Source organism: Sceloporus occidentalis, unplaced genomic scaffold, assembly GCF_023333645.1.
Source record: "Sceloporus occidentalis isolate IW3139 unplaced genomic scaffold, rSceOcc1.0.p SCAF_4, whole genome shotgun sequence".
NCBI lineage: Eukaryota > Metazoa > Chordata > Lepidosauria > Squamata > Phrynosomatidae > Sceloporus > Sceloporus occidentalis.
This window is the reverse complement of record NW_028316984.1, coordinates 57,620,398-57,635,435: the sequence shown is the minus strand read 5'-3', so window position 1 is coordinate 57,635,435 and position 15,038 is coordinate 57,620,398. Positions and strand designations below refer to the sequence as shown.

Below are 15,038 nucleotides of genomic sequence, written 5' to 3'. Positions count from 1 at the left end.
TATCATGCCCATTATCATGGGATTCCAGGACAATGTACATTCTGAACAACTTTAAAGACTTCCAGATTGTAACCACTAATCAACTTAAACAAGAGGAAAAACACATCAACTATAGCAACAGTTAAAGCCACTTAAAAACCTACAGTTTAAAATCATGTACATGCACACTTTGAAATAAACCAGTCCCCAAAGGCTTAATAAAAAGTCTCATGTTTTGGTTTGCTACCATAAAGAAAGAAATGTTGGCTACAGTCACATCTCCAAAGGGAGAGCATTCCACAGTCAGAGTGCCACAGCCAACCTCTCCCACATATTCCACTTCATTTGTCCCCACTAGTGGGACATGGAGGGGTTCTCCTGCAAACTTCATTTCCTAGGCAAGTATATATAGGGAGAAACACTCCTTCAAGTATTGGGGTCCCTGGTTTTCTATGGTATTACATACCATGATGGGAATTGTCCAAGATGTTACACATATGATTTTACTGATTTATTTATATCCTACTTTCCCCTCAAAACTGGGACTCAAAGCAGTTCACAATACAATTAAAAATATACAAAAGTGATACATTAAACTGAAATGAATTATTTAAATTATTTAAATATTAATACATATTGCTTGCTAAAAGAATAAAACACAGTTTAAAAAGATAAAAGTGTTTAAAACTGTATAGGTTAAAACAATACAACACCCTAGCTTTTTTTTTTTAAAACTATTTTAAAAGCCTGTCTGTATAAGAAAGGGAGGCCAACAAAAAAGGGGCCATTCTGGTCTCTCTGGGAAAAGAATTCTTGAGTCTAGGGGCAGCCACAGAGTAGGTCCTCTTGTGTCCCCTCCAACTGTGTTTGTGATGGTGGTGATGGGACTGAGAGAAGGGCCTCTCTTGATGATCTGAGTCCAGGCTGGTTCATACTGGAAGATAATATCTACCAAATAGCCTGGACCTAAGCAATATAGGGCCTTATAGTCATAACCAGTATTTCGAATTGTGCCCAGAAACAAACTGACAAGCCAGTAGACCTATTTAGGCTCAGAATGCCATGACAGGAACAGTCCAACATGTACTACATATACATTTCGCCTCAGATGTTAAGTCTATGCTACTAGATTACTGTTAATGGACTCAGAAAACTTGTTGAATGGTCATTGTCTACATTGCCAGATACATATCTGATAAAGGAAATGACCCAAGAAGGCTAGAAGATGTTTCAGGAACATCAGGATTTCCTCATGTGAGAATGAGAAAGCATAGTAGAAAATATTAGCATCTCAGGAGAGAAACTGTCATGTTTGAGTACAACACAGAGGCAAGGAGAGAGAGCATGCTTTGGAAAGTGCTTTCTGGTAAGCAGCCTCTTTAGAAATTTCATCTGGGCCAGTGAATCTCTCTGTCCACTGGAGTGTGAGAGAGTGCCTCCACCTACACACAGCCTGCATATCTGTAAATAAACTCAAGCATTCAGACAAAGAAGCCAACCCTGTAAACCTGTGATGACTGCTTGCCAAAGGAAATCTAATCCAGGTTAAGTGCTGCACCACTGAATCCTCTCAATGGTCAGAGAAGTGAAGCAAGCATAACAATGAAATTAAAGTGTCAAGTCCTAAGAGTCTTATGGTGGTAGAGAAGCTTCCATGGTGCACAAGCTAAAACAACCCCTTATTGTCTCTCAAAGATATCTAGGTCAAATTGCAGATTTGAGGGTGGAACAGAAAACATTCCTTGCAGGAGGGGCTGTGTTAGCTTACTCCATTGTACCTGTCCTCATATTTGATTGTTGAGACAACATTTTCCTCAGAAAGAGCGAAAAAGTTTGTTTTTAATTGCTCACCTTCTATCAAAGGGGGAAAAACAGACAGTGGAGGTAGGGTATGCATGCCTCTTCTTCACTAAAGAAGAAGGACAAAATCATTGGTGCTTTCAAATCAGAAACAATTAAGGAGGCCTTCCTCTATCTTTCACAAGGTTTTCCTAAGTCTTTGGATTCCATGTTGACAAGGGAATGAATTTTCTCCTCATTACCACTTCCTGAATCTTTCTTATACACTACATGCTACAAATTATTAATATGTTACAAATTATTAACACAAAGAGGTATCACATTTGTGACATGCTTTTCAGGCATTTGCACAGTGTTGGAAGGCCACAGTTGTAGCCAAGTAGAACATCAGTTCCCAGACTTAAACATCCTAAAAAACCCAGAAATTGAACTATTTCTGAATGAAATAGTTGGACACATAAAACAGATTAAGAAAATGGTATTTAGAATGAGGATAGAGCTTTAATATGGTACAACATGCTCTTTAGTTGTAAAGCCTGTAATAACTAGTGGTCAGTTCTATTTCATATATATACATATACACATACGTGTGTGTAGGGGGGGGGAGATATCTGTGCTTCTGAATGGCATATTTTATGACATTAAAGTTACAGGGAGAATGGAAGGCATATGTCCATATATCTATGAGCCACAGAGAGAGGGTAAATCCATACTGCAGAAATAAAGCAGTTTTGACACCACTTTTAGCTGTCATTTCTCTAGCCTACAAAAACCTGGGATTTGTAGTTTGGTGAAGCACCAGAGCTCTCAGACAGACCAGGGTGAATACCTCTACAAGCTACAAACCCTAGGGTTCCACAGGATGGAGACATGGCAGGTAACGTGGGACCTAACTGTTTTATTTCTGCAGTGTGGAAGAGATGTGAGAGTGGATGTCATAACAATAAAGTCAACTGTCTCTATTCCTCTGTGGAACCACAGATGTCGTTGACCCACATCTCCAGACAATCTTCTCTCTCTCTCTCTCTCTCTCTCTCGTCAGCTTGCACATATAACAACATCCTTTTTTGTTATTACTTTCTGGACAGGCTGCTGTGCCTTTGAAAGCAGCTTGACTGACAAAATACAATCGGTGACAGTTTTCCCACCAGTGTATTTTCATCTCTCTAAAAACTGCAGCTGTTTCATTTCTGCCAATTAAACACCTTTCAAAGGCACCTTTTCAAGTGGTGGTACCACTTAAAGCATCCAGCCTCCTGAGTTGAAACCCTGTTGTGCTTTAGCTGCCACCTTTCTGAAGTGTGGGAAGCTGACCGCTATCTTCCCCTAAGGCTTGCCAGGATTTCTAACTCAGAAGAGACTGGATGCTTTAAGTGTCACCACCACCCAGTTAGTGGCTTAATCTTCACTCCTCTTGCCATAATGCTTCTGGAGAGGAAAATGTTAGTGTAATCATTTTTTAAAAATAAACACAAACACACACACTATATATATATATATATATATATATATATATATGCTGCCCAGCAAAAAATCTGTCTGAAATTTTGTAGGTTATTTACATTTTGTAAATAATTGCCCCCACCAAACAAAACAAAAACAAAACAGCTAGCAAAGGAAAAATATAATTTGTTTGAACTTGGTGAGTATTAGTTAGTCACTATTTTGATATATACCAAGAGTACAGGTTCTTATGAAAGCCAGAGTATCAAGGTACTTCCTTTGACTTTCAACTGATAATGTTACTTCACAGAAGCAGATGCAAAGGACTGTCAACTCAGAGTTCATGAGTGATCTCTATATTACTATAGCTTTAAGATGTCATTTAGACAACAATAATGTGCTTCACAAATCCTTATTTTATATGGATAAGTGCCACAAACAAGGAAGAAAAAATCATTTCAAGTTAGATGTCCATGTCAGTATAACTCAAATCTACAGATATAAAATGATTACCATCCTCATTAGCTCAGATATTTCAATTTACATTGTTAATAATATTTAGCATCCAAACTGAATATGAGAAAGATTTTAATAAACACTTTTATCAGAGGTGCTAATTTACCTTGTGGTTGACGACTTGGGTGATAGATTTGCAGATCAAAAGGCTGTGCACTAGTTTTTTGTATCACACTAACATTTTGACCTGTCCACTTATTGGCTTTTGATAATGTGTTTGTTCTCCAGTCTGTCCAATATACTTCACTCCCAAATAAAGAGACAGCAAAGGGGTGAGAAAGATATTCATGTCCTCGTATAATTTCAATCATGCCAGTCCCATCATATAGTGCTGAATAAATAGCATCTGACCTGAAAGATAATCCAAAAAGAAATCCATTCATAACAATAGTTCAGTGGGAGCATTGTGGTTAATTCAGTTATCTTATAACTTTACTCTGGAAAATTAAACAAATACTGAAAGAATGTAATGTGATTTGAATGCTTGGGGAAGGGGTCCATTTCAGTATTAGAGTGCATGATTTGGAAGCAAAAGGTTTTTGGATCTAGTACCTGACATTTGTAAGCATGAATCTGATAACATCACTGTCTGAAAATCTCAAGAGCTGCTACTGGTCATTAGAGACAACAGTGAGAAACAGTTTTCTACTGATCTATTATGTTGTTGTGTACTTTCAAGTAAGCTTATGACCCATGGTAATTCTAAGGAGAATCTAGCACAGGGCTTTTGGGGAGTAAGATTTGTTCACAGAGGGGTTGCCTTTGATGTTCTCTGAAGCTGAGAGAGTGTAAGTTACCCAAGTGGGGTTCCATGGCTGAGTAGGGATGCAAATCCTTGTCTCCAGTCATAGACCATCACTCAAACTGCAATAAACCTTATTTATTAGTTATCTTTATGTGTTCCATAGAGACTTTTTATATGTTGAGGGGGTATCATACTTGCCTATGCATCATGTAGTTGAAAGTGTACATGGATGATGCAGTCCTTCAACTATGTAGAACACCCACTGTTATTATGACTACCATGTACTATATTGCTACCAACCAGATAATGGTTGCAGTGGTAACAGTAGTTACATCAATCACTTTGTCACTCCCCTCTCATGCACACCAGAAATAGTAAATATAGCTGTATATTCCTTGATTGTGCAAGCTATCAACAAAATTCTCATTCAGCTTTATTAACACACAAATACAACAAAAAATATTAGTTTTCTTCCAGGACATTCATATCGTTCTTCACTTCCATGAATCCTTAAATGTTTTTAAAACACATAGCAGATTATCCTTCCCCACTTTCCTGTTCCAGATTAGAGTCTTCAGGTGCATATCTATTAAACAAGTATAGGATGTAAACAGTTCAATATATTACTAGATACTAGGTCAGGATGGATGTTACAGCACTCACAGACATAGCTGTAAGCTATGCCACAAGAATCCACCTCATTAGAAGAAACCCTGTTTAAAAGGTCATTTCCTATGCAAAATATGTCTGCTCTAACAGAATTGAGTATTCCCTGTTTCCCCAGAGAAGGTGTGGCAACATATGGCATTTTCTTGAATGCCAACTGTTTCTTGGGCTGAGTCTTATGATACAGAGGATTGGGATGAGTTAGGTTCTGGAGCACAGATGATGAAGTCATAAGTGGTCTCTTGATCTTCTTTGAATGTCTTTTAGCCATTCCTTCAAGAGATTTTCTTCTGTGATGTTTCCTGAATCAACATCTCCCCTCCATGTCACTGAAACCCTGCACTTTCCTATACAGAGATTCTCAGTCTGGAGCCATGAAAAATCTAGGCTCAAGTAATGCATATTGCTCTTCTTATATTACTACTCCATCAAGTCCCATTTTGTTCACGCAACATGGCTTCACCTGATTTTGCCAATTCTTTCTCAGTGCAGTTTGTCCCTTCAAGGAAGATATTCTGACCCTCTAGAGAGATTTTGCAGAAGAGTTTGGAGTAAAAATATCCCCTTCTGTGAAATTTGTTCTTGACTTTCAAAGATCTAAATGTTGAGTTCTGAGTTCAGTTTTGTATTAGTTATACTTGAAGAGAGTCATTCAAATAAATAGGGCTTAAATCCTATTGAGTCAAGGTCTATTTTTAAGTGTGAAGTAGCCTTGAGCAAACACAATTTCCTGTTTATGGGTTCTAATTTCTTCTTAACTATGCAAATTATTTGAATCAGAAGAGTGAGCAGCAGAGTTTCCATGCTGTGTTAATGCCGACACAATTACACAGGAACAGAATTATTACACTACTGGATCTGGACTAGTACTTCAAAGAATGGCATATAAAGAATAACAGTTATTAGCTTTGCTTTGCTTGAGTATACAGGAAAGTGCATAGGTGTATATATACCAGAACTACAAATACATTTATTTATTTATTTTTACCTAGCATCTGTCCACACTATTCGTTTTTCAAAATGATCAACAGTAAGACCATTAGGCCATGCTCCACTATCCATATCTTTATATATAATCTTTCTTCCTGATCCACTCATTGAAGCAGACTCAATGCGAGGAAAACTAGCATCCCAGTCTGTCCAAAAGAGGATTCTGAATGATATAAAGAAGAGAGGAAAAAATAAAGTTTACATTAAAATGTAAAAGAAAAAATGAATGAAAATAGTATTATCCAAGAGTAATTTGAAAAGCAGTATCATTATGTTGCAAGCTTTGGAAAAGCATGAAATAAATGAATTCTATATAAAAGATATTTTCCCCATAAAATAAAGCTATACAATTACCATTATTTAATTCTTCAGTTCCATATTTCTCTGGCATAATGAAGCATTACTAAAGTTGAATAACCTTTGATTTGATAATGGATACGCAGTCCACATTCAAGCAGTTATGCCCACACTTAGGGCAGAATACATATCACTAATCTTGTTTTTCCTGGTTAGGATGAAGGTGATCTTTGGATAGAGTGGTCTGAGAAATCTCATTGTAATGGCTAGCATTATCTGACAGCCTTTATATTTACTGGGACTCTTAATCCCTGCAGGGGTGGAGTCTATTCAACTGCTTTACCTTCAAAAACTAATGGATTCTGGGGAAACTTGAATGCCAATTTTCTGCCACTGATATTAGCAATTCTATAGATGCTTATCTTGATCTATGGAATGGAGATGTTAAGACTGTGTAATGGTAATGATACACCTATCCATCCCCAAATCAGGTGCAGACTGCCTGTCCTTTGCTTGGATTGCATGAATGTGGCAGCATTAATTGGGAAGTGTATGTAATGTGTGTCATAGGAAGTTCCCATTTAAGAGATGCTGGAAACATTTCCCATGTATACTGTGCATATTGTGGCACATATGTTGTTGTATATATTTGTGGCAATCTAAGTCACTAGGAAGCATGAAAACTGTATTATTTCAAGATTCCTTGTGGTTCTCCAGGCACTATGGCACTTGATCAGCATCTTGGGACTGTTTTGCTTCCAGCATATCTAGATCAGTTTAGGAAAAGGATTGGGCATGGTCATGTTTGGTGATGCCAAATACATACTGAGCCCAGAGTCCAGAAGATCCCAAGTATATACTTTCTTTCCACATAAAAGATATGAAAACATATGCACAGAAGTGGTACATTTTGTAGTGTTAAAAACAGATGCAGGCAGGGCCGCATCAGAAATGTTTTTCTTTTCAACAATTTCACAAGCTTACACTACAATCAAAATTGCATGAAAATTACAGGAGAAAAATCCTATTGTTGCTCAAAAAGTGATGAAAAACATCTTAACCTAATACAGTATAATTTGTCCAAATAAAACTGTTTTTTTTTTAATTACTTCAGTTTTCTTCATGTAGTATGTTCTCATACTGCCTTGCAATATCATAATATTTTGAAACAGTTGGTTTAAATTCCAGTGACAAAGTAAATATGAATAAAGTTAAGATACCATCTAACGAACTGAACATAGATCTTGTACAAATAAGCAAAGAACCATATACAAATGATTAGCAAAGGGATGAGTAATTGCATCACATTTGATGACTGCTGGTAGAAAATGATTTAGTGGTAAATTTACTTTTTTAAAAAAGCACCTGTTATGCATAAGTCTCATCTTAGGAATTAATTGCTTATTTTTCCACATAAAATCCATTATGTCCTTTTTGACATTTTTTTTGTAATGGGATTAAGCAATTAATTAAATTGTCAAAATAGGGTGAAGGCAGAGCAATATGCGAGGTCCAGGCACAGGCATTCTTGTCCTACAATTTATATTATTCTTATTTCCTTTTATACAACTTGATTTGCCAGCTAAACTATCATCACATATAAAATAAACAGTTAGGCAATAGAACAGTCAAAATTCCACATGAGTCATGAGTCATGAGTCAAAGGGCTTGTCTAAACTATTTTCTTTTTTAAAAAAATCCTCACTCACTTTGAATTGCTCTGGACTCCTGATGTTCTGACCCATTTGCAGCAAGTGTGGGGTTTTTAGGCATCTGAGGGCTTTGATCCATAGAAAAAAAGAATCTAAATTTTCTTCAAAATTTCCTAGATTTGGATAAGTGGATGTATGTATGACTGGATGATTAGGATTGGTTTGTGCAGGGAGGAATTTGTGTGGCTGAGGTGGGACAGAAAGGGAGCAGAGGTAACATGAACACTTCCATCAGGAAGTGACATTTATCAGATGAGAGGTATGAACAGCTCATTTAGCATTCTTTAAAGGGTGCTGCATTTATGTACATAACAGAATATCACTATATCTGCTTGGTTGATATTTATACCTGTAACTGAGTGCCTCCAATTGATTCCTTAGCAAGTGTGTGGAAAAAAAGTCATATTAGCAAGGTTCCTGCTAGTACCAGGTCAGCGAAAGGGAATGTGACAACAAAAACAGAAATATGTATGTTTGCATGTTTGATAGACAAGGGGGGGGGGATTTATGTAGTGTGGGTCACAGTTGTATGGCAAAAAAATCATTTTGGGAACTTGCTTTTGCACCACCATTTTACAATGAAGAGACCTCAGTATGGGGAAACTGTGGCTGCTTAAGCTGAATTTGTCACAATTTTCCCATTTCTGCAGATCAACATAGTAATAGTGTAGACAAGCCCAAAGATGCTGTGAATCTGGAAAACATGGAATTCACCTTGATTTTCCGGTACTATATATGCTCAACTATAATTCGACCTCATGTATAAGTTGAGGGTAGGGTTTGAGACCAAAATTAGGGATTTTGGTATGACCTGTGGATAAGACGAGCGTAATGGCGGCTGTACCGCCACTGGGGAAAGCATGTGGCTCAAAGAGGTTCACCATTTAAAATACTGAGACCAATAAAATATGGGGGTTTGAAGGAATTGGGAGGAGGGTAAGTAAAATCGACTCACAAACAGTCAAGAAGAGTCCCCACACAAAGTTCTCCTTTGTTCCCGGGCTCCATGTGTGAGCTCTGGGCCCATTGCTCCTGAGCCCCCAAAAGTACCCTGAGCATACTGCCACTGGCACCGCCACTGTAGCAGCTTTCCCCTCATCTCTTCAGCAGGGCTTCCCTGGGAGCTTTGCTTCCTTGGCAACAGGATACCGAGAAGTAGGCCTGCTTGCGGAGACCACCTCAGACCTGAGTTTACATGAGGTTGGGAGGGGGCCTGGGCCTGTTTCCAGTTTGGGCTGTAATCTCAGCCATGCGCCAGCAAGTGTGCAATGGAGCTGTGCAGCCTCTCCTCCTCCACCACATCGTTCACCTCTGAATGGCCTGGGGGCTTTGGCAGGTGGGTGGGTAGGTAAGTGGCCTTCTCCCTTTGGGCTGGACCAGGTGAGTGACGCCTCACTCATTTAAGGCTGGAGAGAGACAAGGCTACTCACCTGCCTGTCCACCAAAGCGCTAAGGCTGCTTGGAGGTGAATATCATGGTCCATAGCCCTAGCAGCACAGACCATTTCCTTCAGCCCCACTAGGGATACATATTGTGTCATTCCCAGATTTTGGGGGGTTAATTTTTTGACATAAACTTTTCAACTTATATATATAAGTGTAGAAAAACCCAAAGATTAAGATTCAGAAAGACTGTCTGCCAGAATTGGCTGTTATGCCATTGTTCCATAGTAAGTTCAAAATCAGTTATTACCAGAGTTGAAGACAAAAAAAAAAAAGCAACATTAATATTACTCAGTTGAACTGTAGATACACATTGAGAATACTTTTCATTACCCATATCTAGGGTCCAAAGCAATAGCCCTAGGATGTTCCATGGCACCTGCTATTAATGTAGTCCTCAGTGTGCCATCTAATTTAGCCACTTCAATTTGGTCCAAATTGCTGTCTATCCAGTATATATTTCCAGCAATCCAGTCAACAGTGAGACCTTCAGGGGTAGCTAAACCATGCTGGACAACAACTTCAATGGCGCTTACCCCTGTGAAAACATATTATAAATGCTTTTAACATGTTGAATACCCTTTTTAAAATAAACTGAGAAAAGACATGTGATTCCTTAAATAATGATACTGTAGAATATGATGGGAATAAAAATAAATATTATAATAAATATTATAAATCAAGGTCTTGCCACAGATGCCATATTCAATATTTCTAATTCTAAGAAAAGTGATGAATATAATTTCAAAATTGAAACCTTGCCCATTATTACAACAAGAATACGAAACTGTTACCAAGTTTGCTGGAATTTCAGTAAACACCAGGGAACAGGAATTCCATTGTCATTATTATCATCATTATATATCTGAATGGTTACAGTGTACTGTTTATTTAAAATATTTACATGACACTCCTCAGCCAGACAGGCACTCAAAGCAGCTTATAGGTCATGTACAGCATCAACAACTATTTGTATTTAATATTAACGTTTTAAAAGAAAACATAATTCAGAGGGCCTGTCAGCAAAGACAGCATGATCTTATCTACCTTGTTTTTGCCACCTCCATTATGCATGAACTAAACTGCTGCAATCTTGCATATCACATGCATGGAGAAAATGTTATAGATAGAGTTCTAGTATCATCTGCCCTCTCCCACTGGCCATCCCTGCATATGAGGATATTCTTTACATTATTTGTGACTTAGAGAGGCCATTCCCTTGCAGCTGAAGCTTTCCCACTTCTTACCTTCACACTTTTGGAACTTGCTCTTCCCTAGGCCCATGATGTGCAGACTACTATCAGCAGGAGTGAAGACAAGTGCAGGGGCCTGGTGGGAGAGGGGAGGTTATACTAGAGCCCTATGGGCAGTATGTAACACTGTTCTCTGTGCAAGCAGCATGCAGGATGTCAATTAAATAGTCTAATTAAATAAATGTGAAAAATATCAGTGTTGACACATTGGAACTTTCCAAAACTTTCATTCTTTCAGGACCAGCATAGGAATGCACAAGTGCACTTAATCTCTTCAATTCATTTAAATATTTGTTTCCTTTTTCTTTCTACTTCCTTTTGTGCTATTAATGTCCTTCTGCAACTTATAAAATATTATAATTTTTTTCATATGATTTCATGTATGATTACTAGAGGTTTAAATCTTTGCTTATTTCATTTTTGCTTGCATGGATGATTAATGACACAAACAAAAACAACCCTTGCTAGTTAAGATTAAAGGACTGTTTAAGCATCTTTTAGGCTTTATTTTTTGGGGGGGAAACATTTGGGGAGAAAAAGAACTTGCTTTTGGCAAAACATGCCACCATCTTTGCACAGAAACCACTGTATTTTTTTTCATAGATTGTGCATCTGTAGAGTAATCCAGCAAGGCATTTGACACTTCAGTCAATGTTTTGTCTTTCACTGAGAAACATGTTTTCCGTGTATGACAATGAACATTTGTTATATTTCACTAATTCACCAAATATCGAGTGGAATAAGCAAAAGGTTATTATGAAGAATATGCAGAAAAATGAAAATAATGAAATCAAACTAAGCCATTTGGATTGTATGTTTATATTGGTGTTGTAGATGTCTTTGACTATGTATATTTGTTGTTGTTGTGTGCCTTCAAGTCATTTCTGATTTAGGGTGACCCCCAATATCAATCAGAAAAATCATTCAAACATAATTTAACAGATTTAATATCTCTTTTGATGTGAGAATTTCAGCTGAGAAATAATTTGACTAAAATCTAACAGACAGACTCAACCTTTATTTCAGTTGAGACTTTCCACACCGATCATTAAAACAACACAAACTTCATTTCATACCTCCAGATTCAGACAGTTTGCCTCTGTAAATTTTATCTTCTACCACATCTGTCCAGTACAATAAGCTCTGATTGAAGTGAAAATCAAGTGCTATTGTATTTCTTAAACCAGGAACTAACAGGCTATAGTCCCGTTTCTGCAGATCAATCCTTCTGATTTCATGGCGAATGGAGAAAATGATGAAAGCTTCAAATGGATCTGGGAGCACAACATTATATTTTGGTGGAAAAGTAATAAAGAACAGGTCACTATAGTAATATTTTTTTAAAAAAAATCATTTGGCTAAAACCATTTCATTGTAGAGTAGTTGCCATACTGTAAAGAACAGTATCCAATGCTAGATGTTTGCCATGGTGACTTTCCATCATATCAGGGACATTGTGATTTCCCCGTCCAGCATCCCCATGTATCCCCAAAACTAACAACAGAGGATTGGGAAACCCTATAATGTACAGTCGTAAATATTTGATCATCTTCATCTCATACACAAGTAGGGGAACTCATGCTAAGCAAGATTATGATACTTATTACACATTTTTCAATATTTTTTCACATAAAAACAAATTGTACAAAAATTGGTGTTTAGTACAAAATTCAGTGTTTTGTGTAAGAATAATGGTCAAGCTTCTAGTATTGTTTTCTGGCCAGGCCTCTCAATATTTAAGTATTATTTTATGGCCTGGCCTCCCAATTCTGTCTTATCTTGCAAAGTCCACTACAAGCAATGAGGGTCTGTTCTTCTGTCAGTCAGGGTGCAGAAGATTGACATTTTTACCCTCTCCCTCAAGTAAGGAGGAACTGCCACAGGAGTTACTTAACTGATGGGGTGTGTGTGTTAGTTTGCTGTGACTCAGTTGACAGGAGAGCAGGCCCCTGTCTCTTGCAGTGGGTGCTGTCTAATAAGTCAGGACTGAGGACTTTTAAGATCCCTACGTATTCCTTACACTGTTGAATATGTGGGGATCGTGAACAGGTATCGGTTATGAATGTATAACTCTAGGTTATGCATTCATAACTGTGATTATGAATTCCAACCCTTATCATTTGAGCAAAATATTGTTTTGTGCACAAAACACTGTTCTTTCGTCTAAAAAGGGTTTCTTGCAATTCTTTGCAAAAGAAAAACAAACTCATAAAAGCAATACACACAGAGATTGAGAGAGACAGAGAGAGAGAGAGAGAGAGAGAGAGAGAGAGTTGTGGATGTTCCATGTTGATTGAGTTCCCTTCTCACTGAGTTCCTGATTTCATTCAATGAACAACAGTGAAACCACTGGTTTCATTCATTGGAGCCACAGTGGTTCCAGCGTAGAAAAGCCATTACAAGGGAACTAGTAGAGGTTCTACTCCACAATTTCTTATTGTGTTTTTTTTTTCTAAAATATATTTTTCATTCTAAGTCTAACATTAATTCAGACATCTCTAAAATTATTCAATTGATAATGCTAACATGAAAATCAGACTTTAAAAAAGTCTTAATTTTGATCCATAGTTGTGATATGATAGATCTTTGTTCAGTGCTCAAAACAAGTGAACTATTTGCTAAACTATTAAGCTCTAACAAGATCAAAAAACCAAACAGCAAACAAGCATTTTCATTTTTAATATTTTAGCAAATTATTTCATAATACAAAGACATATGCAAATAGATTTTACAGCACCTCTGAGACTAACCAAAAGATAGACGTTGATAGCATGGACTTGTGTAGACTTCAAGTAGATCTAACACTACAAAAGCTTATGCTACCAACCTGTATCTTTCAGTTAGTCTCAAAGGTGCTGAAAAATCCTCATTCCATAATAGACTGGGATTACATCTACATTTTGTACAGTGCACAAGTACATTTTCATTATTTCATGCGTTTGATTGTAATGCATAACTTTAGATTGTTTTGAAATCAAATGTTTCACTTCATACAGACCTAAATCAATATGTCATACTCCCATAACACAGTGTATGACCCAGGTATTTTAAAGCTAGGCAACACAAATGTGTTTGCAAAGTGCTTTGCGATGGGTAGACTGAATAACACAGCATTACAGGCACAGTCTGATTCCAAAGCATAGCCACTACCCCAATGACCAGAAGGAAGCAGATCCAATCCCTAGATCCAGTCTAGATACTTTACTAGTATTCACACTGGTACTACCATGTTTTGAATTGCAACTTGTAAATAAACTTCCCAAATTCTTATTGAAACAAACTGTGGGCTGGGTATCTAAGAGTTAAGAATAAAACAAGCAAGAACTCATGCTCCTTCTTGAAAGGAAATAGGTCTTACAATATTTTGCTTCCCTTACATGTTCAGAAGAGGAACTCTACAGTAGCAAGTGGATGGTAAATGACAACTTACCAATATTAGCACAGCTTTCGCCATCTTTATTGAGCTTCCAGCCTTCGTAACAGGAGCACTTAACAGTATTTTTATGCTGTTCACACACTTGGCTGCACCTCTGGTGTTTAGAGCAATAATCTACAAATTCGCAGGTCTTATTGTCTGAACTCAAGTACAGTCCTGGGGGGCATGCACATACAATTCTGCCTCCAGGAACTACCGAACATTGATGGCTACAGCCACCATTGTTAAGTGAGCATTCATCTGGAAAAGAAAAACACCCCAAAACCAGAAATTGTTGTTTCATACAGTGCAACTGAATAGGTTAGTAGGAACATGATTTTATAAGAGATCACTAGTTTTGTAGCAGATTACGGCAGACTATCACTGGAGAAAAACAGAACATAAAATTCCTCAGGGATCAATTTGAGACACATTTCCCTATTTAGTGGAAGAAACAAAAAATGAATAAGTTAATGAAATCTGTGGATAGTTTAAAAACATTGCTAATAAAGATAAGGATTCAGGGTTAAACAAGACAAACATGATGACATCATGAACTCAAATGAGAAAATATTAAATAGGATCAAGTGCAATATCAGAGATGTCAGTGGGGGGAAATCTTTGATTGGGCCTTTGCATGTGAGAACCATACCAATGATCACATGACTGTGAAGATTATGGCACATGGATTCACGATGAGTGAATCGCTGGGGAAACGTTAAGCAATCATTTGTGTGTGTGTGTGTGTGTGTGTGTGTGTGTGTAACCCTGAAACGCTTC

General features: G+C 37.4%; 1 protein-coding gene across 1 annotated transcript in view; it reads right to left on the bottom strand.

Moving 5' to 3' along the window:
- The window catches only part of LOC149313891 (low-density lipoprotein receptor-related protein 1B-like), a 734,124-nt gene that overhangs the window by 251,205 nt on the left and 467,881 nt on the right, over positions 1–15,038 (bottom strand). Inside the window, exons 24-28 of the mRNA XM_089523040.1 lie at positions 14,274–14,519; positions 11,920–12,117; positions 9,924–10,128; positions 6,138–6,302; positions 3,845–4,089 (exon numbers count right to left, since the gene is read on the bottom strand). Of these exons, the coding sequence (XP_089379166.1) occupies positions 3,845–4,089; positions 6,138–6,302; positions 9,924–10,128; positions 11,920–12,117; positions 14,274–14,519 (1,059 nt within the window). The remainder of the gene's footprint in view (positions 1–3,844; positions 4,090–6,137; positions 6,303–9,923; positions 10,129–11,919; positions 12,118–14,273; positions 14,520–15,038) is intronic.